Source organism: Geotrypetes seraphini, chromosome 17, assembly GCF_902459505.1.
Source record: "Geotrypetes seraphini chromosome 17, aGeoSer1.1, whole genome shotgun sequence".
In the NCBI taxonomy this organism is placed as follows: domain Eukaryota; kingdom Metazoa; phylum Chordata; class Amphibia; order Gymnophiona; family Dermophiidae; genus Geotrypetes; species Geotrypetes seraphini.
The window spans coordinates 1,429,044-1,453,503 of record NC_047100.1 but is presented as its reverse complement, the minus strand read 5'-3'; the positions used below and the strand labels follow the sequence as shown (position 1 = coordinate 1,453,503).

The window sequence follows — 24,460 nt, the reverse complement described above, 5'->3', positions numbered from 1 at the left end:
TTTATTATACATTGCACACACTTAGGTTGGAGATGTGAATGTCCTAGATTTTTAAATGGAGATTTAGACATTTATACCTCAAAAACAAATAGGGTTTTTAATATGAGGGCCATAGTTTTCTGTTCACTAATTTGTTCACCAGAGTTTTCTTTTTGCTGTTTCACTGTGGTAGACTGATGAGTCTGGATGTGTGTAATTCATTAGAGTGGAACCTCCCCCCAAAGAATTAAAATATGTTTTGCAGTGAATATAAAAGTTAACCAAAGTCTTTTATTGATACATCACAGGATCAAGAGAATAAAGAGGTAAAAATGCAGCAAAATTGTTTTCACTAAATTGGCACATAAGCAGCAAGATAACAGAATTACTTATTACAAACAGTAAAAAACACACATGCTTTGATTTTTAAAATTTTTATCTTCCTGGTCAGTTGTGGTGGGGCCTCAATTTAAACCTCGAGAGGTGGGAATACCCTATTCTTCCTTATAGATATCAACCAACCCAAGAAATCATTGCAAAACACCCATCTACCCCAAGGAAAAGAACAGAATCAAACACAAATACCAGTATCATCCCACAGAGAAAGTAGCAACAGGGACAACACATAACTGGCATGCATTCAGGACGGCAAGACCTCTGTCGGGAAAAAGTGTAACCTAGGGGGTCAGAGAAGTAGGCTGAGAGCCAGAGAAATCAGGCTTCAATTCCTGCTTCTCCCACTGATGCTCTTTAGGGATCAGGCATTCCATTGGTTCAGGTACCAACTTAGATGATAAGCCCTCTTGGGCAGGGATATACCCACTGTACCTGAGTTTGAAAAGGTAAGTAATTAAACATAGAATCCAAATCCCTTTGCATCTTCTCAACCAATCAGAATCTTCCATATGAAGTGGGACTAATGTCGCCAGCACAGGTTTTGGTCTTTATAAAAAAAAAAAAAAAAAGGAAAAATGAACGCAATAAAATTACAAGATTTATGGATTGGAGTGGCAAAGTAGTCAGGGTAGGAACAGAAGGGATGAGATTCTTGCAACATTGGAGAATATGAGCAAGCTGGATGCATTATGGCTTTGATGAGCATTTGTGCCAAAGGCAAAGGGTGGGTGCAGGACACCGAGGCAGGATGCAAAACCAAATGTTTACAGACTGTACAGAAAGTCTGTATGTACACAGAGGTGGCTGAGCCCCTGTGAAAGTGAGTAAATGCAGTCCCAGGCTGAGCTGCAAGAAACATTCTCCTCACATAATTCTAACTGCCCACAAAGGTCCAAGGCAGCTGGCAGTACCAGTGACTTATGAAGCCCAGGATAATTAAGGAGAATTTTGAATCTATCTGTTCACGCCCTGTAATCCTTGAACACTGGGCTCCATGGTGATGGCTTGGCTTTTCCCCTCTTCTTCTTCCTCTTCCTCCTCCTTCCATGTTTGCAGGACAGGAAGAAGCCCATGCCCAGCTGGGTGATGAAGAGCCAAAGATCTCGGTCCTCCTAGACCCCCATATGAGGAAACGATTTAGTTCACCATGTTGTTATAACTGATGTATGTCTTTTTTGCAGCAGGGTCTATAAAAGAATAGAACATAATTATTCATGTGATAATCTATAGATGTCACCCCCCCATCCCCACCCCTCCAGCATGTCACTAATTAGTCTCCCTATGAATACATGAGCAGTAACATAAAAAAAAAAAATAGCCACAGGGTTCTTTTTAAATGCTGGCTACAAAATTTCATTACATTTACATCATCAGAATTAACAAATCACTATGACTTGCTCCTATTGGGGCTGTGGGGTAGAGGTGTAGGTGTGCATATGTGAGATGTGTGCCTTTGAATGTCAGATTATGAGCATAAAGCAATTTGGAAGAACTGTTTGTGGTAGTTTCAGTATTAGAAGGTAGGGGGAGCTACAGAGCAAGAGTGAGTTGCTTTGACAGAGCTGTATGTGAGAAGGGATTCGAACAAACTACTGTCCTGCAGCATCCACTGCTAGTCCAGTACTATGTGAGGAGGGGGGAGTCTCAAGAATTAAATAACAGATACTGTAGTACTAAAAGACGAGGAGGAGTCTAGGAATTAGAATAGCTGGAGGTAATGCAGGGCAGGAATGAGGTGGTTTTGCAAAACTGTATGTATATGTATCAGGACTGGAACAGCAGGGGTGGGTATGAAAGCAGCACAATGAGCTAATTAAATCAGTGTTCTAGATAAGGAGTCTTCAAATGTTTCGCCTTGAGGGCCACATTGGATACTTCAGCACTTTTCAGTGGGCCGTAGTACAAAAAAAAAAAAGATAAATAATTCTAGATATGAGATTTATTGAAAGCAAAAAATTTTATAAACTAGAGTATGTGATATTAAATTATCATATGAACACTACCAGCAAATTCTCATAAAACCTTTAATGTGAAGGATGGAACTGTTTTTGTGTTTTTAAAATCTTATTAAACTGAGGTTCAAATTTTGAAACGCTAATTACAAGTAGTAACTTCAAATGTTCATCAGATAAATTTGCCCTGTATTTTTACTTGATATATTTCATTCAGGAAAAAGTTTGTTCGCAAAGATACGTTGCCCCAAAAATGGAGATAAATTTACAAGCAAATTTATTTAAAGTTGGAAACTGCTCAGAGTTCTAAAATTTATAAAAATCGATCGTTTCCTTCCTTGTATTTATCTTTAATATGTTCATTTGCCTGAAGTAGAGAATGACATGGTGGCTGTTACCCGTGGGTAACCTGTCGAAATGGTGAGAGGGGAAAAAGTGCTCACTGCAGGTACGGGGACAAGGCCATCCACCGCCCCGTGGAGTGGTGAATGGCCTTGTCCCCGCAGTTAAGGGAGGGAACGTGCGCGGTCACCAATCACACGCGGCACCCTCCCTCCTTCCTACATACCCGAATCTTTCTATCTATCTCCCTCCCTCCCTTTTACCGTTGCGGCACGTTTTGAGTAACTTCTTCACAAAGCCGTAGGAGCCTGCAAGCAGTAGCTTGTGTGTGTGTGGGCAGAAGCTTCTCCTCTGACGCTACTGCTTGCAGGCTCCAATGGCTTTGAAGAAGTTACTCAAAACGCGCTGAGAAGGTAAAGGGGAGGGAGGGGGATAGATAGATAGATTCGGGTAGGTAGGAAGGAGGGAGGGCCGCGTGAGGGGTGCCAAAGGGCAGTAAGGTGGCAAGAGGGAAGGGTGATGGAGGAAAGACGCAGACGCTGAAGGAGGGTGGAGAGGAAAAGACGCTGAAAGGAAATGAACAGATAGTGGGGAGAAGACACTTAAGGGAAATGGGGAAGACAGAATGGGGAGAAGATGCTGAAAGGACATGGGGAAGACAGAGTGGGCAGAAGATGCTGAAGGGAAATGGGGAAGATAGAGTGGGGAGAAGACACTGAGGGGAAATGGGGAAGATAGAGTGGGGAGAAAATACTGAAAGGAAATGGGGAACAGAGTGGGGAGAAGACGCTGAAGGGAAATGGGAACAGAGTGGGGAGAAGATGCTGAAGGGAAATGGGGAAGAGAGAGTGAGGAGAAGACATTGGAAGGGAAGAAGACAGAGATTCCAGACTATGGGGGAGCAGAGGGAAGATGGGTGCCAGACCAATTGGGGGGGGTGAAGGGAGAGGCACAGTAACAGAGCAAATGGAAGATGCAGAAAGAAGACAGACAGTGGATGGAAGGAATTGAATGAGAAAATGAGGGAGCAGAAACCAGACAACAAAAGTAGAAAAAAAAATTCCTACTTTTTTAAATTTGCTTTAGGATAAAGTAGTATATTAGTTGTGTTTATAATTTATAAACAAAGCCCTGCCAGCTGAATATCTCTTTCTCTAGTTCAGCAGCCAGACCTTTGATAGGCTGATTTTCAGCACATTCCAAAAATGTGCAACCTCTTCTTGATGATAAGGCAGTAAGGGGCAGATTCTATAAATGGTGTCCCGATTGTAGGTTGAAGTAGGTGTCCTACCACTGCTTAACCAACCGATCAGGACGTACGTTTAAAAAAAAAATACACTCCGAGGCAGGCAGCCTACATTGTAGGCATTTTGCGAATCTAGGAAGATGCGTAGGAACGCCTAAGCTCATCCAAGACTAGGCGTGGGCATGGTTTCACCCAGAAGTGGCCTTAAGCGAGCTTAAGCGGCCATAGGCATCTCCCTAGGGCCGTGATAAGTGCCTGAAATGTAGGCCAGTAAAATGTTGCTCTACATTTCAAATAGACACGGCTGCTAAGCCAATTGCGGCAAGGGAATCTCCCTACCGTGATCAGTTTAGCAGTCGTGGTAGGGAACCTGTCATACCCCTTCCCCCCCCCCCAGCAAAGTTGGCTGGCAGGAAGGATGCCCACTCCCTCCTGCTGCTCCGGAGCCCCTGAAGACCCCCCTGAATGTTCACGGCAGGAGAAGTGCCCAATTCCTCCTCCTGCAACAGTGAACCCTCCCAACACAGACGTGGCAGGAGGAGTACCCGATTCAACCTGCCACCACTTCCCGAGGCATCCCCCCAGCAGAAGGGATGCCCAGTCCCTCCAACTGGACTCCCCCCTCCTGAAAACATGCCCCCACCCTAACACCCCCAAGCCCACCCGGACCCCTCCCCCTTATCAATTTCTTGCAGGCTGGCCATAGGGATGCTTACTCCCTCCGGCCGACAGGCCTGCCTCCACAGAATGGTAGGCCTTCCCTTTCCCAGTGCATCCTGGGATGCACCTAGGAGGAACCTAAGGCCCTGATTGGCCCAGGGGCCTGCCACTCCCATAGGAGGATCCTTAGGTGCCTGGGCCAAACTGAATCTTAGGCAGATTCCCTTCTCTCCCTCCCATCCCTTGTGCAGCAGAACCCTTGAGCGAGCATAGCCCCCTCTGAGCAGCTGAACCCCCATCCTTCCCTCTCTCCCATCTGAACCCCGCTGACCACGAGCAAGCCCTACATACGGTACCTCCCTAAGAAGCATCAGGCCGGCAGCACTCTAAACAGGCTGCTTCGGCCTTGTCTGGTCAGCGGGGTTCGGATGGGAAGGATGGGGGTTTGGCTGCGCGGCGGGGACTCAGGGAGGGGAGTGCTCGCTCAAGGGTTCTGCTGCACAAAGAATGGGAGGGAGGGAAGGACAGAAGCTGGGCAAGGGTCCTGTTGCATGAGGGATGGGAGGGAGGAGAGGAAAGATGCTGCACATGTGGGGGAGAGAAAGGAAAGAGGAAGAATTGAGGTGAATGAAAGGAAGAGAGAGATGATCATGTACATACCCTGAAAATAAGACTTAGTGCGTTTTATGGGCCTAAAATTAATATAAGACACTGTCTTGTTTTCAGGGAAACACGGTAAAAAGGTAACATGCCGCTAGAGTAGTTAGTCTTCTCGTACCTTGTGATCGCAGAGGTCGGTTTGGGATATAGGCTGATAGTTTCCCTGCCATGTGGGGTGGGACCATTTTGTCAAAGAATTTGAAGATTAGAGTCAGAGCCTTAAAGATGCAGCATTTTCGGATGAGGAGCCAGTGTACAGCAGCCATTGCTGGAGTGATGGGATCACGAATAGTTAGGTTGCCCAGGAGGCAAACTGCTGCATTTTGCTCGTGTGAGATACCGTGGGTGGCTAAGAGTGAAGCTTGCTCTGGTTTGGCTTCCTTGAGGCCTATGTTTCAGTATGATGGGTTTCTAAGCATCAAAGAGCTAAAAAAAAAAAAGCCACACCAGTGAGTCTGTTCAAACTAAACTAAACTAAACCTTAAGTTTATATACCGCATCATCTCCACGGAAGTAGAGCTTGGCACGGTTTACAAGAACTTAAAAATGATAAAGGGTAGGAAAAGGTTTACATAAGTTTATAAGTTGAGTGGAAAAGTAAGGGAAAAAAGAAATTACATGTTAGAGAAGAGCCAGGTTTTTAGTTGTTTGCGGAATAAATGGAGGGAGCTCAGGTTCCGCAGCGGGGATAGTAAGGTCATTCCAGAGACCTGTGATTTTGAATAGCAGTGATTTTCCCAATTTACCTGCGTGGAGAATACCATGTAGGGAGGGGAAGGATAGTTTTAATTTATGGGCGTCCTGGTGGAGTCAGGGCACGAGGAGTTGAAGGAAAGTGGGAATAGGGAAGGAAGGATGCCGTGAATAATCTTAAAAGCCAGGCAAGAGCATTTGAATTGGATTCTGGAAATCACTGGGAGCCAGTGAAGATTGGCCAGGAGTGGGGAGACGTGGTCAGATTTACGTTTTGCAAAGATCAGCTTGCCTGCTGTATTCTGAATAAGCTGGAGTCTTTGGAGGCTTTTTTTTTGTTAAGCATTACAGTAGTCAAGTTTGGAGAGGATGATGGATTGGACAAGGACAGCGAAATGTGATTGGCGGAAGCAGGGTCTTGCTTTCCTTAGCATGTGGAGGCTGAAAAAGCATGATTTTGTCAAGGAGTTGAGGTGGTCGTTGAGGGAGAGAGAGGAATCAATAATGACGCCAAGGACCTTGCTTGAGAACTCAAGGTGTAAGGCAGCGCCTGAGGGTAGTGCGAAGAGGGAGGGCATGTGTTCTAACTTTGGGCCGAACCAGAGTAATTTTGTTTTTGATTCATTTAGTTTCATCTGTACCGAGAGGGACCAGGAGTGGAGTCTCATTATGCAGGATGTTATGTTATCGTGGAGGTTGGTGAGGTTCTGGTCTGTTTCAAGAAGGACAAGAATATCATCGGCGTATGTGTAGATTGTTTCAAGGGGGGAAAGCTGGAAGAGCTTCAGTGAGGACATATAGATATTAAAAAGGATAGGGGTGATCCCTGAGGGACACCGCAAGAAGGAGACCAAGGAGCAGACATGGTGCCATTAGAGTTGACAGTATAGGAGCGAGAGCGAAGGAAGTTTGAGAACCAATTAAGAACGGTGGAATCAATTCCTATCTTGGAAAGTTGATAAAGTAGTATGTCGTGGTGAACGACATCGAAAGCAACAGAGAGGTCGAATTGTAACAGAACAGCGAATTTTTTTCGAGAATGTAGTTGTTGCACCTTTGATATTAGGGAGACAAGGAGGGACTCGGTGCTGAAGCTGGGTCTAAAGCCATGTTGATAGGGGGAAGAATGGAGAATCTCTCTAGGTAAGAAGATAGCTAGGTAGCAACTATGGACTCAAGCAGTTTGGTTAGGAGGGGGATATTTGCTATGGGGCAGCAGTTCGATGGTGAGGAAGGGTCAAGATCAGCTTTTTTCAGAAGAGGGGATAAGGCAATGTGTCCCATTTCTGTGGAGAACAGGCCAGATAGTAGGGCAGTGTTTACAAGATTGGTAAGGGAGGAGATGGCCTGCGCAGGAATGTTATCGTAAAGGTAGGATGGGAAAGGATCTAGGATACATTTGCAGGATTTCAATTTGAGACAAAGTTTAGAGATCTGGGATTCGGAGGCTATTTCGAAGGCAGTCCAGGATCTATCAGCAGGGATAGGGTTGGAGTCGTTGGGAGGTAGAGAATTGTAAGAGATGGTTGGGGGGAAAGAACTTCTTATGGTAATGATCTTTTCATTAAAAAATTTGGCTAGGTCGTTTGCGGATGGGGGAGAGAAGGGGAAGGTGGAATCATTTCTTGAGGTTAAATTACGCCAGATGTTGAACAGTGTACTAGTTTGGTTTTTTGATCTGGTGATTTTGTCACCATATAAATTTTTCCTTGCTTTTGTCAGAAGTCAATGTCTCCTCTGACTGGCAGTTTATGGGGGAAGAGATGACAGAATGGAAAAAAAGAAATCAAACCGGTAGGCTGATGTAAGGAGCAAACTCAGTCATTATTCTGGAGTGAAGGCACTGATTCTCTGCTCCATTTCTCAGGGCTCACAAACCTTTGAATACATATGAAGTATACAATGGTCTAAAAATTCACTGGGTTGATATTCAAAGCAATTTAACCAGCCAGAAATGGGTCTTGGATGGTTAAATCACCTGTGCAGGGCTATCCACTTATATTCACAAGACTTAACCGGTTAATGCCACTGAATATCTTAAAGTGAAAGCCGGTTTTTTTGTGGGTGTCTGAGGTGGCCTCAGCACTTACACTAAGTGGTTAAATACTGATATTCATCACTTAACTCCCTAAGTGGCCAAATTAGACCGCATAAAAGGCATATGAGACAGATGGCTGTATAATTCTGGATATTCAATGTCGGTATCCAAACATGGCTGCACAAGGGAACGGCAACTGTGGAACAGGAGTTAAATTTCCCTGAGGCAGCTAACACAAAACAGGGATGGATAATTTTTGACAAGTAATGTAAATTTTGTGAAGAATCCTAGAGACAACTGGAGAAAATGGATGTGGAGATAACTGCTTTTTATGAATGCTGGAAGAGTGATTCACATGAACTTTTTGGTTTTCTCCTGTGATTTAGTGAGTGAGTTCTCTGTTTGTGCCTTTTTGGAATAAGTATTCTGGAGTAGAGTTTGTTTGTTTTTTTCCAGAACCTATGATGGCATTTGTCGGCTGCTGCTAAAGCTTGTTGCTATTATGCTGGCCGCTGAGTGGCTGAGGTTTTTCTTTCCTCTACTTTAGGTGTTTTTTTTGGCTGAGAACTTTATCAGTAAGTTATAGAAACTTGTTTGTGTGATGGTTATAGTGAAGCTTCTTTTCTTGTGTGTCTGGTGTAGTCGTACCATCTAAACCAGACCTCAAGAACTAGTCAGGAACCAGCCAGCACATACAGTGTGGCACAGTGGTTAGAGCTACAGCCTCAGCACTCTGAGGTTGTGGGTTCAAATCCCCCTGCTGTTTCTTCCCCATTGTCCCAGGTACTTTAGATAGATTGTGAGCTTGCCAGAACAGTCAGGAAAAAATGCTTGAGTACCTGAATGTAAACCACTTAGATTATAAGTAGTATATAAATAAATAATGGGTTCCCCTTAACTGAATCCATGATGTCCTGTTTGTCTGTCTTGGCTGTTTAGATTGTAAGCTCTTTTGAGCAGGGACTGTCTTCTTTGTGACTTTGTACAGTGCTGCATGCGTCTGGTAGTGCTATAGAAATAATTAATAGTAGAAGACCCACTGTGGAGCTCCAGTGCCCATTTCATATTTCCCACTGGTTTATCAAGTAATTCCAGTGCTTACTAAAAACCTTCCAATTAGTTAAAGATTTCCAGCCTTGTTTTCTTTATCCTTTAAGTCAGGGGTGTCCAATGTCGGTCCTCGAGGGTCGCAATCCAGTCGGGTTTTCAGGATTTCCCCAATGAATATGCATGAGATCTATTAGCATACAATGAAAGCAGTGCATGCAAATAGACCTCATGTATATTCATTGGGGAAATCCTGAAAATCCGACTGGACTGCGGCCCTCGAGGACCGACATAGGACACCCCTGCTTTAAGTGAACCATTTATTCACTGTGTCCCTAAGCAGCTTATTTTTCAAGATATACTTTGTAAATCACCACTGGATGCAGAAGCTGAGCAAATAGGCCGATGCACCAACAGTTTCTAAATTTAAAATAAATGGAAGCAGAGCGAGTGAGCTTGCTAAACGAGTTTATTTCCCTTATCGTTGCCGAAGCTGTTTCGGCTCCTATGTTACAGACCCAGAAAAATACGGCATGTTCCAGCAGAGCTCCAGTGAAGGAACAAGAGGGGAAAGGTTTCAGTCCTTGGATATGATGAAGAGGAAGAACTGCATGACCCCAAGATCGAGAGAGTTTTAGAAGCTAACAAATCAAATCCTTCCCAACCAGCAATTGGTATCAAAGTGGGTTATACTTAGCTCCTGCTTCAGCACCTAACTATATCACATTTGCAACATGCACACAACTATCCACAACTCCAGAACGCAAGGAACAAACCTCACAAGCCCTGGCTTAGAAGTCAGATGGTCACTGTCATGGTTTGTGCAAAATGAACCTATGTGGAGATCTTGGGGGGGCGGGGAGGGGGGCATTTTCAAAAGTCGTTTAAGTCTGAATTAAGAAGTTTGGTTGAAAACGTCCAAAAACCTTCAAATCCATCTGATAGCCATTTTCATACAGGAGAAACATCTAGTGTTCTTATTTGCAAACGGGCTACAAAAGAGCTTTCTTAGCCTGAAAAAATCTAAAAATAAAAGTCATTTTTGAAAGTGAAACTAAATGGCCAAACGGACATCCCTGCAGAGGGGCACCCAGGTACCATAATTCCTGCCTGATGTATTGGGAGCCTTCCAGGAGCAGAATAAAACCTATTGCACCTAACTGTACACCAGGCCAATCACCTTACAGCCTGCAACTGTCTCCTATATGTACAGTAGCTACAGTAGATATTTAATTTGTTCTGGAGGTTCACAGTTTCCACTACAAATGAAATAGGTAGAGTGGGAAATGGACCTGGGTGTCCCTGTGGATGTTTCACTGCACTGATCTTAGGCAATTCCAGGGACCTGCTTCTCTGTCGGGTAGGCCCATCTCCTCCCTGCTGCTGTCAGACAGCCTAGTTCTACTGCCACTTTCACTTCTTAGGTGAGTAAGAAGAAGTCAGTGAGGGATCATGCCTTAATCCCTCCAGTGGTCATCTGGTCGGTCAGAGCACCATTTTGTAACAGGTCTAGACAAAAGTGTCCTTTCCTTCCTGTTTTCCATTATCACTGAAAAATGTCCAAACTTCTTGGCCTGCCCTGGTTCCAACTCAAGTCCTGCCCTGTGCTTCACCATGTATTTGTGAGATGTAGGAAGCTTACACTTCTGCTGCCTTTGCTGTGTGTTTTTCTATCTGTTCTCCTGAGGCAGAGTTCGTTTCTGTGTTTGTGAGGGACATTTGCATTTCCACTGCTAAAGCTCTCCTCTGCTTACATGGAGGACTTCAATTTCCACAGCTGTTTGTCTGATGTCTTTTACAAACATCTCACTTCATTAATAATAAATAAAATGTATATTTAAGAAGTGTAGGCAAATATTGACCTTGTCATTCCGAATGAAATATAGATTTGTTTACGTCCTGGAAGATGTGTCCTAATGTGATGGACTACTGTTCTATGAGAAAACACAAACGATTCGGCTTCTGACATTAGACGTACAAGAAGAAATGAGATGTCCTGGCTAAGTTCAATCTCCCTTCACTTCATTCTGCACTTCTCACTTTTTTTTTTTAACTACACATGTATCTGTCATGCTTTCCTTTCCAATCTGAGACATGGTGTTCCTTTAAGTAAACTATCCCTGCTTTGAATTCATAATAATAATCTTTAGCATTCCTGAAGCAAAAGCACTTCACACGCGCAGCCAATCTCTTCATAGCAAAAGGTTAAGGGGCTGCTCAAGGCCACACTGCGAGTAGATAATCAGCCCACAGATATTGCAAAATGCCTCTAGCCCTTCCACTCAAATTGTACAAACATTTGCCATTACAGGTTTCCTTACCATTCTGCTACTGAAGCCCAAATGTCCTGTGGACAGAGAGTAATAAGCAGAACCAAAATGGCACTGGATTTGTGGAGTCCTTTTCTCCCTGTGAGTGTAGATGGAGTTCATACAAGAGATATTTTGTGCCAGCAATTTTCACAGGACGAGTTCCTGCAAGTTCCTCATTGTACAACACGGTCTAAATGTGACCCTCCATTCCTCTTCTTACCAGGTCAAATGCCAACCAATTGTGATGGCAACAGTTCAAATACACTTTGACAGCTTCAAGGAGCTGCGCAGTGCTTCCTGGATTCCTCAATTACTGGTTCTGTCCTTAACCTGATTTTACCACCATTGACCCGGCCAATCACCATCAAATATTTGGTGTTTTAAGGTTGGATGTATGTCCTCCCGCCCTGCAGCTGCATTATCCCTATAGCCTGATACAGTGAGGAGGCAGCAACAATCAAAGATAAATCACTAAAAGATCAGTAAAGAATATTACAGGAGACCAAAATTGATATTGAAGAGTACATTAACATCACCGAACAGGCTTTTAATCAGATGGCAATTCCCATACACTCATACAGCTTTTGAATTGTAGAGTGGCCTCTTATAGATCTTAAAAAGCTAGATGTATGAACAAGAAAACTCCTCCATGCCCAAAAGGTCATTTATAAGAATAAGAATACCAAGACTACATTCATGGAATCAAAACAGGAATGAGCCTCATAGAAACATTTATTTTAAAAAATTTGGTATACCGCAATATCACAGAGTATTAAAGTACAGTGGTACCTCGGTTTACGAGTGCACCGGTTTGCAAGTGTTTTGCAAGACGAGCAAAACATTTGCAAACTTGGTGCCTCGTAAACCGAGCGCGCCTCGATATGCGAGCGCCCCCCTGCGAACCGGCAACCCCCCCCCTTCCGCAATCCGGCACCCCCCCCCCCCCCCCGCCGCGACCTGAGGTCCCCCCAACCCATCCGAACCCTCTTCTTACTTTGATGTAGCCTCCGCACCGGCACCAGCATGTCCTGTGCTGTGCTGTGCCGGTGCCCGAAGATCTGCCTCCAGTGCTGGGCCTTGAGCATGTGCGCATGCTCAAGGCCTGAGAGTTCACGTCGAACGTCCAACCTGAACTCTCAGGCCTTGAGCATGCGCACATGCTCAAGGCCCAGCACTGGAGGCAGATCTTCGGGCACCGGCACAGCACAGGACATGCTGGTGCCGGTGCGGAGGCTACATCAAAGTAAGAAGAGGGTTCGGATGGGTTGGGGGGACCTCAGGTCGCGGCGGGGGGTGCCCGATGGCTGCGGGGGGGGGGTGCCGGATCACGGGGGGGGGGGGGGAGGGTTGGGAACCTATCAAAGCGAGTTTCCATTATTTCCTATGGGGAAATTCGCTTTGATAAACGAGCATTTTGGATTACGAGCATGCTCCTGGAACGGATTATGCTCATAATCCAAGGTACCACTGTAGTTTCTAATATCCCAAGTAAAAACCAGGAACAAACAATAAACAAACAAGGACAGAGAAGGACGCAGTAGGAAGGGAAAATTAAATAGCACAACAATTAAGCCAGCACAATATAATCAGAAAACACTAAAACCTGGAGACAGCAGCAACATTAAAGGAAAAAAATGTTTTAAACAAAGGTTTGAATCTAATATAAGAAGCAGATTCATTGAGAGGTAGCTAACCATGTTTGGGCTCATACAGCTTTAGGCTGGGATGAGTCAAATACTAAATTCCTGAGGAAGGGAACAATAAAAGGATTACAATTTGAAGATGAAAAAGTTGTTAAAAGGTTCCTAAGGAATACACACATTAAATAGGTACAAAGGATATCCATGTGAGGGTATCAATAGGAAACTACCACTCCCCCTTAATGGCATTCTCTCACAGTTAAGGAGCCACCTTAAAAGGCAGGGTGTAAGCGTAGGACTGGGAAATGGTGGCTCAGCAGGGAGGCCCTGACCAAGTGCAAATGAAACCTCATATCCCAGACCAGGTAGACGTATGCCTTCATAGCTGGTGTATAAGGTACAGAGTATGCTAAGCTTTAGCTTGTGCATTGTACGAACCGGACCAGCATTTGTGGAACTCTGCAGCACGGCTCAAAAACTGTGACTTAAGGGCCTAACAGCAACAGAGGCCCCCATAAGATTGCATCTCAGTTTCCGGAGACTCCTTTATTGTGTCTGTGAAGGAACAGGCTGCAGCATTTGTGTTAAAAGGCTGTAATTCTCAAACCTCTCACACACTATCACAGTCTGGTATAAAGATACTTATGTTCAAGAAGGAGAATCTTCTGGCCACTTGGAGCCAGTGTTGCTCAATTAATAAAGGAGTCATGTGGTCAAACTGGCTTGCTTTATAATTTCAGTATTTTAGAACATAAGCATCGCCTTTGCCGAGTCAGACCAGAGGTCCATCATGCCCAGCAGTCCGCTCCCGCAGCGGCCCCCCAGGTCAATGACCTGTAAGTTATAAGCGTTGAATAGTTTATCCCTGGATAAGCAGGCAGCATATTTTCAACATGTGGGTAACGTCATGCACGGAGCCCTGTAGCGGAGAGCCTCACAAGTAATTTGCTTGTAGAACTTCAAAGTTTGTGAGTGCCTTCCCGCCTGAGTTAGGGTACGTGTCTCCTCAGTTCTTGTTTTTCTGCAGAGCTGAGAAGCACCTGTTTCTAGCTCTGCCCCGTTGTCCGTTGCCATCTCACACCACGGCTTTGTTTCTTTATTTACTTTTCCTTTCAAGTCGCTGTGTGGTGCATGTAAAAAAAACCCCAAATAAAACAGTCCTTTTTTTCTTCTTTCTTTCTAGCCGCAAGTCATTGTTTCGGCTGCAGCCGTTGTTTTTCTTTCATGTCCCGGCTTGTTCCGGGATTCAAACGCAGTAGTCAGTGTAACCGTGTGTTTTTTTCTCACTGACCTATACCGTTCGTGCGCCCGCTGTGATACTTTTCAGAAACGGGCTCTCATGAGATGTCGGGTCCAGATTCAGCAACTTTTCGGGGTCATGGAGCCGTCTGCTGAAAAGGCCTCGTCCTCGACCCCGTCAGTGGCCTCGTTGGTCAAACCCTCGACCTAGGCGAGTCTCCTTCATTGGGGAAGTCCTTGTCTGCCGCTACTCCGAAGGCAGGTAAGTTTCTTTTTTCCACTGCAGGTTCACTGGCTAGGAAGCCTCCAGCCCCTAAACCAGAATCTCAGGCAACGAGTGCAGTCGTGCCGGCCTCTACGAGACCTCCTTCAAAGCGTGCCTCCAATAACAGAGAATACTCATCCTCGAGGTCGCCCTCTATTGGTTACAGGACATGCTGGAAGTTTTTCTACACAAGGAGCTTAGCACTGTGTTTGCTCCGGCCTTGACCCTGCTCCCTGCAAGCCAGTCTGAGCATATACTCGAGGCGCAACCTGCTTAGTCTCTGAGGCCTCTTGTCTTGTCCTCGCCTGGTCAATCCAGGCCTCGTACTCTAGTTGTCAAGCTTTCGAGGCAGTCAAGAAGCCTCAATCGAGGCACTTCTCTTCGAAGCAGGATACGGATCCCTCTCTTCCTCGTCCTTCGAGGCTCTCGGGGGAACCTTCCAGACCCAGGCAGGGTCTCGGCCTCATCCCTGCTCCCTGCAAGCCAGTCTGAGCATGTACTCGAGGCGCAACCTGCTAAGTCTCTGAGTACATGATATCTGGTGTCTCTGCTGGGTACACCTGTGGGGATCTGGGCACCAAATGCTGGGGAATTGTTCTGCCCCCTTGAAAGCAGACTGCCTGATGACCCAGGACTGCTCAGTGCTGCCATTTTCTCTAGGGCAACTGCACAGACACATTCATATGAGACAGAGCCAGACAATGTCTGAGCTGTGAGTGCCTCTAGTTACAGAAGAGAGATTTCACTGCCGCCCCATACAGACACAAATCACATACACAGTCAGACTCATTACAACATCCAATTTTTTAATAACTGTCACAAGATGGACATAAAATCCACCCTGAATGCTGGCCTATAGTGTTCATCAATCAGGTCTGTTTGAAAAACTGGAAGCTCTGATGGTCTTGAAAATGTTCTTCTCTGCAGACAAAGAGCAACTTAGAAAATCGTGGGGGCGGGAAAAAGCTAGGGAAATCGAATGTTAGCTATAAAGTTTCAAATCCATGTGCGTGATATATGAATGTGTCAGTGTGTGCATGTGTGTGATTGCGTGTGAGTGCCTGTGGTTGAGAATGCACATATGTTGTAAATCACTTTGGTTAAATATACACCACTGTCAGTTTAGCTTTGGCTTGTTTCAGGTTGCAGCCCTTGCTCCACCTAACTCCACTGTTCCACAATGCACATAGCTGAAACAGGTTTCCAACCCACCAATATCTATATAGGGGCTGAAAACATACAACTAGCGCATAAGTCTGAAGGTTTGAAAGTGCTTAGTGTTGAGTTTTAGCACCGGGATCCTAACTTTAAAAGCTCATTTGAATTCAGGAACCTATTTAGGCTTAGTAGCTAAGCAGCGTTCCTAAATTGAGGCACTGAGCCCTCTCTGATTATCAGACTCACAGGCATACTACATTGAAAGGACCCTTTCAGGACCCTCACTAGTCTACTGTGCTTCTGTACCAACTTAGAGCAGAGGAGGTGCATAACATCTCCTTCTAGGATGGCTGCCATGGTATATAAGCCAGAGACCCCTAAAGTCTGTGTGGCTTTTGCTGTTGGTTTATGTGTGTTTGGGGCCTATTATGTTTATGTCCAAAAACAAAACCAACATAAAAGTATATAAATAAAGAGTTTTATTACAACAAACACTGCCAATTCTCAATTCCCCTAGAAGGCCATGTTTTGCCCTGAGCATTCACTGAACATAAACTAAATACAAGTTCCAGGACAGTTTGAATTGCGCACCGACAAAGTTCTTTTGAGACACACTAGGCGGCATTGCGTAGCTTGAAACCTGACGAGTAACCTCCTTTTTTCTGTTTGTTGATATCTGTTTTCATCTCCGAGCTACAGCAGTTTTTGCAAATGTGTGTTTTTGTGAGCAGCTATTTTTCATCATGTGTGACTTCAGGAGCAGTGCTACAGCGTGAGGTTGTTTTAAATTGGGTACGACCGCTACAGAAACTTATGAAATGTTGAAATTGGCTTATGGGGAACATGTCATGAGTCATGGAAGGTGTTTTGAATGCGTCAAAGTTCACAAATTTTACACAAAAACATGATCAGTTCTTCCCCATCTACCTTACTCTCCTGACTTGGTCCCTGTTGACTTCTTTCCTAAACTTAAATCCACATTGAAAGGAAAGCAATTCGATACCATTGAAGACATAAAGCAAAATTCAACGCAGCAATTTTGGGTGATTGCTGAAGATGCGTTTAAGGACTGTTTCCAGAAGTGGGAACGATGTTGGGAACAGTGTATATACGTAGGGAAGGGGACCCAGTTGTAAGATTCTTTGATAAACTTTTATAAAATCAGTTCTGAAACTTTTTGAACAGACTTTGCAAGTTTCCCCCCAAAAACCAGATGGGCAAGCAATCTGCTAAATCAGCTCTCAGAACAGTGTACTGTGACCAGAACTAGATTATTCTCAACCTGAACAGCGAGCTGTGTTTAAAAGTAAACTGCTACTGGCTTGTTTTTGTCTCAGTCCCAGAGGATGTGAAACATGGCCATATCAGGCAATTGAGAATTGTCAGTGTTCGGTGTAATAAAACAATTTATTTATATACAGTGCTCCCCCACTCATTCACGGTCAGCAATTCGCGGTATTTTCTGACCTCAAATGACCGGGCAGGAGAGGACAGCTGAAGCGCCGGCGAGTGAAGGAAATCACTCACGGTATGCTCCGACCGCCTCTTTCTGCACTAAAGTCGGGCCTCACCAATCAGGAGCTGCTTTGACATGCAGCTCCTGATTGGTGAAGCCCAAATTTAGTACAGGAAGAGGCGGTCGGAGCATACTGCGAATGATTTCCTTCACTCGCCGGCACTCTGGCTGCCCTCTCCTGTCTCCCCCACTAAACTGTATTCGCAGGGGTTCCTGGAATGGAACCCACGCAAATATCGGGGAAGTACTGTACCGTAACTTTTAGGCTGGTCTTCTGGTTTTGTTTTTGGACTGGATCTTCCAGATTTTGCAGATCGTTTGCTTATCTGTTTTTTGGGGGGGCCTGTTTAGTTTATATGTCCAGTAAGAAATCTCGTTAAGTTTAACTTTGTCAAGTGTAAGGTAAATGTGAAGGGCAGAGGTTTGTCCCATGGCTCTTCTTGCTATTTAATTAAGAAGTGGAGCAGCTGTTTGACCCCCTAGGGACAAGGAGAGAGAAGCCCTGCATAGTAATTGGACTTCCAAGGAAGTACTGTGCAGAAATTAAGATTATCTCTTTTGGGAGGAATGTGGGCCTGGATCCCAGAAAGAAGACTGCGTGATTTATTCAGAAAGGAATGGGTTTGCCCTAATACATGGGAAATACTGTACTTACCCAAAGAAGGCATAGGTGAAAGAAGGGAATAATAAATCATTATAGTTTTTATTCGGGACAGAAAGACTACCTCAAAGCAGTCTCGCTGATTTGTGTATATGTTAAGTAAAGAATTGGAGCCTCCACCCCATCTGAGTGATTCTTTTGGGAGACCTCTGCATTGAGGCATTGAAGAGAAATCCCTCATCCCCCTCCCAAGAGAGAACCTACTGCCATAGATAAATTAATTGAGGAAGGGAGAGGACCAAGAGAAATAAATGTTTTCTGAGGGCCCCAGGGGGTGATTCTGTCATGACACTACAGTATATGATGCAAAATGAGAAGCACTGTCCTAGGAATACCGCAATAGAAGTTAACCAAGTAGAAGGACTCTGAAGGGCTAATACAGTTAACCTGTAGGATGAACACAATGGTAAGGCAGTGCCACCTAATCTGAAAGAATTTCCCCCAAATCTTCTGTCAAAACCATGTCCATAGGTGTCTGTCCCAGAAACTATGAGTTGGGAATCTCTCCTTCAACTCTTAACAGCTCAGGCACATAAAGGCAGAACTCACAAAGTCAGATTGCTTACATAACTTTTCCATTAAACCTTAAATGTTTTTAATTAGAAATCATAAATCATTAGGAGACACCTGATGCAATGGAGGGTCAGTGGCAGTAGAATCAGCTTCTCTGGTTGATGTTGCTACTCCTCTTTTTGATAGAAGAGCATAAAGACACCCCTATGCAAACTCAAGTCCAGCCTCCATTCCCATCTTGCCTTCTACCAAAACTTTTCATCCCACTGTTTTGTATTTGTTCTATATGTGCCCTAAATTAGTTAAAATAGCAGCTGTCACCATCTGTGCCACAGGGATCGGTGCTGGGGCCGTTACTCTTCAACATATTTATCAATGACCTGGAAAAGGAGGCAAAGTGCGAGGTTATAAAATTTGCAGACGATACCAAACTGTGCGGCAGAGTTAGGTCCAGGGAGGAGTGTGAGGACCTACAAAGGGACCTGGACAAGCTGGAAGACTGGGCAAACAAATGGCAAATGCGATTTAATGTGGAAAAATGCAAGGTCATGCATATAGGGAAAAAGAACCCGTTGTTCGACTACAAATTGGGGGGGGCATCGTTGGGAGACAGCCGTCTTGAGAGAGACTTGGGTGTGCTGGTGGATGCATCACTGAAGCCATCTGCACAGTGCGCAGCAGCCTCGAAAAAAGCCAACAGGATGCTGGGCATCATAAAGAGGGGCATAACAACCAGGACGCGGGAAGTCATCATGCCATTGTATCGAGCGATGGTGCGTCCGCATCTGGAATACTGCGTTCAATATTGGTCGCCGTACCTCAAGAAGGACATGGCGGTACTTGAGAGAGTCCAAAGGAGAGCAACGAAACTGGTAAGAGGGCTGGAACACTGCCCATACGCCGAGAGGTTGGATAGGCTGGGGCTCTTCTCTCTGGAAAAGAGGAGGCTCAGGGGAGATATGATAGAGACCTTCAAGATCATGAGGGGCATAGAGAGGGTGGATAGGGACAGATTCTTCAGGCTGAAGGGGTCAACAGGCACGAGGGGGCATTCGGAGAAACTGAAGGGAGATAGGTTCAGAACAAATGCAAGGAAGTTTTTTTTCACCCAAAGGGTCGTGGACACTTGGAATGCGCTACCGGAGGAAGTGATAAGGCAGAGTACGGTACAAGGGTTCAAACAGGGATTGGACGGATTCCTGAGGGATAGGGGGATCGTGGGATACTGAGAGAGGTTCTGGGATGTAACACAGGTATAGAAAGCTAACCAGGAAATAAGTATAGAAATCCAACCAGGTCGTGGATGTGCAAGACCGGTGGGTTAGGACTTCGATGGGAAGATAGGACTCAATGGGAAACCAAGGTGGCAAGGGGGCCCCTTCTGGTGACTCAGACAGGCCGTGACCTGTTCGGGCCGCCGCGGGAGCGGACTGCTGGGCGGGATGGACCTATGGTCTGACCCGGCGGAGGCACTGCTTATGTTCTTATGTTCTTACCAGTCCTTAAGCCAATACCTAGAGCCCCTCCCATGAATTATTACTGTAATAATTCCCATGACCACCAAAGTTAGTGGGGCCTTGTCCAAAAACAGCCTGATTCCCCATGCTCTCTTCATACATGTTACCCCGTACTTTTGGGAAGCCTGCCAGGCTGCACCAGTTCTGCTTTGTAAACATTTCTTTTCTAGGATCTTCTGTGCATATGTTGCATGTTTGCTGGCACTGTTTCACCTTAAAGGATCCTGTATTATTCTCCTATCTTGTTTCCTCAGCTAAACTGCTTGCCCTGGACTGGTAGCATGGAATGTTGCTACTCCTTGGGTTTTGGCCAGGTAATTAGGGACCTGGATTGGCCACCGTGAGAACTGGCTACTGAAGGCAAAACACCTAAGAACATAAGCATTGCTTCTGCCGAGTCAGACCATAGGTCCATCGCGCCCAGCAGTCTGCTCCCGCGGCGGCCCCCCAGGTCAGGGACCTGTAAGTGATCCTTTACTTAAGACATTTTGTCCTATATAGTACCCCTCTAACTATACCCTTTGATCCCCTTTTCCTTCAGGAACTTATCCAACCCCTTTTTGAAACCCAAAATCGTACTCTGCTCTACCACCTCCTCTGGAAGCGCATTCCAGGTATCCCCCACCCTCTGAGTGAAGAACTTCCTAGCATTTGTTCTGAATCTGTCTCCCTTCAATTTTCTTGAGTGCCCTCTTGTTCTTGTTTCCCCCACCAGTCTGAAGAATCTGTCCCACTCTACCTTCTCTATACCCTTTATGATCTTGTAGGTTTCTATCATGTCCCCTCTAAGTCTCCGTTTTTCCAGGGAAAAGAGCCTCAGTTTCTCCAGCCTCTCAGCATATGGCACTTTTCCATGCCCTTTATCATCTTTGTTGCTCTTCTCTGGACTCTCTCGAGTGTTGCCATATCCTTCTTAAGGTATGGCGACCAGTATTGATCGCAGTATTCCAGATGCGGGCGCACCACCGCCCGATATAGCGGCAGGATAACTTCTTTGGTTCTGGTAGTGATTCCTTTTTTGATAATGCCCAACATTCTGTTCGCCTTCTTTGAGGCCGCTGCCGCATTGTGCCCCTGGCTTCATTGTTTGGTCCACCAAAACCCTCAGGTCCCTTTCTAGGTTGCTTTTCCCCAATACCATTCCCCCCATCTTGTTGTACATCGGGTTTCCTTTCCCTATGTGCAAGACTTTGCATTTCTCTACATTGAAGCACATTTGCCATTTATTTGCCCATTCACTCAGTTTGTTCAGGTCCTTTTGTAGTTCCTTGCATTCCTCAGCAGTTCTAACCCTATTGGAGAGTTTTGTGTCGTCCGCAAATTTTATAACTTCGCACTTTGTCCCTACTTCCAGGTCATTAATGAATATATTGAACAGCAGTGGTCCCAGTACAGACCCCTGCGGGACACCACTCGTGACTGCTTCCCGGTCAGAATAGTGTCCCTTTACTCCTACCCTCTGCTTCCTGTCTGCCAGCCAATTATAGATCCATCTGTGCACGTCCCCTTCCACCCCGTGATTCCACAGTTTCCTTAGCAGGCGCTCATGGGGTTCCTTGTCAAAGGCTTTTTGGAAGCCCAGATATATAATATCTATGGGGTCACCTTTGTCCAATTGTTTGTTTATCCCCTCGAAGAAGTGCAGTAGTTCATTTGGCAAGATCTTCCTTTACAGAAACCATGCTAGCTGGTTCTCATCAGATCATTTCTTTCTATATGCTCATTGATGCATTCTTTGCAACTCTGATCAATTGATACTGTACCGTTTGTAATTCTGTTTTAATTGTTGTGAACCGCCTAGAACTCCCTGGGTATGGCGGTATACAAAAATAAAGTTATTATTATTATTATTATTGATTCGGCCATCTTCCCCGGAACTGAGGTTAAGCTCACTGGTCTGCAGTTCCCCGGGTCGCCTCTGGATCCCTTTTTGTAGATAGGTGTAACATTTGCTATCCTCCAGTCCTCCGGGATTACCCCTGTTTTCAAGGATAGGTTGCAAATCTTCTGTAGTAACTCCGCTAGTTTGTCTCTCTGAGCTCCTTCAGTATTCTTGGGTGGATTCCATCTGGTCCCGGCGATTTGTCAGTTTTTAATCTATCTATCTGTTTGAGTACGTCTTCGAGGATCACCTCTATTGATAATAATTTCTCCTCCTAATCATCCTTGAAGGTTTTTTCCAGTTTCGGCACGTTGGATGTGTCCTCTTTCGTGAAGACTGTCGAGAAGAACGTGTTTAATCTATTTGCCACCTCCTTTTCATCCTTTATCACTCCTTTTCTGCCTTCCTCATCCAGGGGTCCCACTTCCTCCCTCGCCGGTTGTTTTCCTTTCACATATCAAAAGAATGGTTTAAAATTCCGAGCCTCCTTGGCAAGTCTCTCCTCATACTCTTTTTTCGCTGTTCTGACCATACGGTGACATTCTTTTTTATGTTTCCTGTGCTCTTTCCAGTTTTCCTCGGTTTTATCCTTTTTCCTCGTCTTGAATGATTTTTTTCTTGTCTCCTATCACCTTCTTAACTTCCTTTGTTATCCATGCCGGGCCCTTTGTTTGGTTCTTTTTGCTCCCTTTTCTAAATCTGGGTATGTAAAGGGTTTTGCGCCTCGTTTACCGTGTCGAATAAGGTCCAGGCTTGCTCCACTGTCTGTTTTCCTGGAGCTGTTCTTGAGTTTTCTCTTTACCATCTGCCTCATGGCGTCATAGTTCCCTTTCTTGAAGTTAAACAATATTGCAATGGTTCTCTTTCCCTTTGGCATTTCTATTTCAACTTTGAATCAGATCATGTTGTGATCACTGTTTCCTAATGGTCCTACTATTTCCACTTCTTGTGTCGGTCCTTTCAGCCCGCTGAGGATTAAATCCAGAATAGCTGTCCCTCTCGTTGGTTCCTTGACAAACTTTTCCAAGAAGCAGTCCCGTACAGCCTCCAGGAACTCTGTTTCCTTTGAACATTTTGAAGCTCCATGGCTCCAGTCTATCCCGGGATAGTTGAAATCTCCCATAATTATGATGTTTGCGTTTCCGCATTCTCGTCTCAATTCGGCCCTCAGTTCTTCATCCATTGCTTCTATTTGTCCAGGTGGGCGGTAGTACAGTCCCATCTTTATCTCGGTTCCCTTTCTTCCTGGTATTTTAACCCATATTGATTCCGGTTGGTCATTTGTCACTGCTGCGTCCACTCCGGTCAAGTGAATGGTATCCTTTATATAAAGTGCTACTCCTCCCCCTTTCTGATGCGCCCTGTCTCTTCGGTAGAGCTTGAACCCCGGCAGTACTATGTCCCATTTGTTTTCTTCGTTTCACCACGTTTCTGTGATCGCTATGACGTCTAGGTTCTCATTTTTGGCCATGATTTCTAGTTCGCCCATTTTATTCTTCAGGCTTCTTGCATTAGTGTACATACAATTTAAGTCTTGATATTTTTGTTTTTTTTGTTACTTTCCCGTGCGATTTGTTGTCCTTACCGTCCCCTTCCTGTCCTGCAGACTCCTGTTTATCGACTCTTATGCTATCCCCTTGTGATACGTTCTTATTTTCCTCCATTTGTTCCTTCCCTTCCTCTTGTTTCTTTTCGTCCTCCCCTTGTAGTAGATTCCTCCTAACCTCTTGATTCGTCTGGTTCTGTTGGTATTTCATCACCTGTTTTGTGTCTTCAGTGTCTTCCCAGCACTTCCCCCACCCAGTATCCTTTCGGGATACTGTCTTCCGAATCAACGCCTGGTCGACTGTCGGCTTTCCCCTTCTTAGTTTAAAGCTTGTTCTATTCCTTTCCTGACATTGTTTGCTAGTAGTAGTCTAGTTCCCGCCGTGCTCAGGTGTAGTCCAGGTGCTCTTTAAGGTTTAGAACATAAACTACATAAAGCAATATATCACACTGAATGATATAAAATAAATATCATACAAGTATATCTTCTTCTCAGCTGCTCCTGAAAGCAAGATGTAGGGCAGAGATGGGGTCGGGGTGTAATATAGGACTGAGCCAAGAAACATTTGAGGGAGAAGGAGATTACATCCTTGAAAGTCAATCCCCCCAAACTCTTTTGTTAAATGGGTTATACCAGGTCCTGCACGGGTCACCTTCAGAACAGATTGAGGAAGTAGCAATGCCTGGTATCCATAGCAACTAGACATCTTTATTCAGCATCAGAGGCCCAGAGCCTCTCTCTATACTTTGTCTTCATGCCTTTTCTCCATTGTTTGACAGGTTTCTGCAGTCACATGCTACCAGCCCCAGTCTATTTTTTTATGAGTATCCAGATTTATTCCGTCATTATCATCATAGAGTTTCTTAAATGTCCCTTTTGCGGGTGTCTGGATCCTGATTAAGATTAAGGAAACTAGATGATTCTGGGTCATCTTAACAGGACATGTGAGTGAGGGATCAGCTCTCCCAGGCCTTCTGGATTCAAGAGGACACAAGTACAAGTTCAAGACTGTTTTGTTAACCATTTTTGCCTAGAGTATAATGGAAACCTGCACCCTCAGCATTCCTAGTTCAAAAATCATGGTCCAAATAGAGACATATGTCCTGTAGACAGAGTCAGCAACTGCCAGAGGAAGCTGCTTCGCCGCCAGAAATCCATCCCAACCTTAGAAGCATACTGAATTTTGGTTTTGGATCTG

At 45.0% G+C, this 24,460-nt stretch overlaps 1 protein-coding gene across 6 annotated transcripts in view; it reads right to left on the bottom strand.

Annotated features, from left to right (window-relative positions):
- Positions 1–250: 250 nt before the first annotated feature.
- GRM7 (glutamate metabotropic receptor 7) overlaps positions 251–24,460 on the bottom strand; it is a 430,791-nt gene continuing 406,581 nt past the window's right edge. For all 6 annotated transcript variants that reach the window (XR_004537403.1, XR_004537404.1, XR_004537405.1 and 3 more), the window contains one exon: positions 251–1,562. Coding sequence is in view for 1 of the 6 variants with exons in the window: in XM_033926677.1 (XP_033782568.1) it covers positions 1,513–1,562 (50 nt within the window). In the remaining 5 variants the exon portion in view is untranslated. The remainder of the gene's footprint in view (positions 1,563–24,460) is intronic.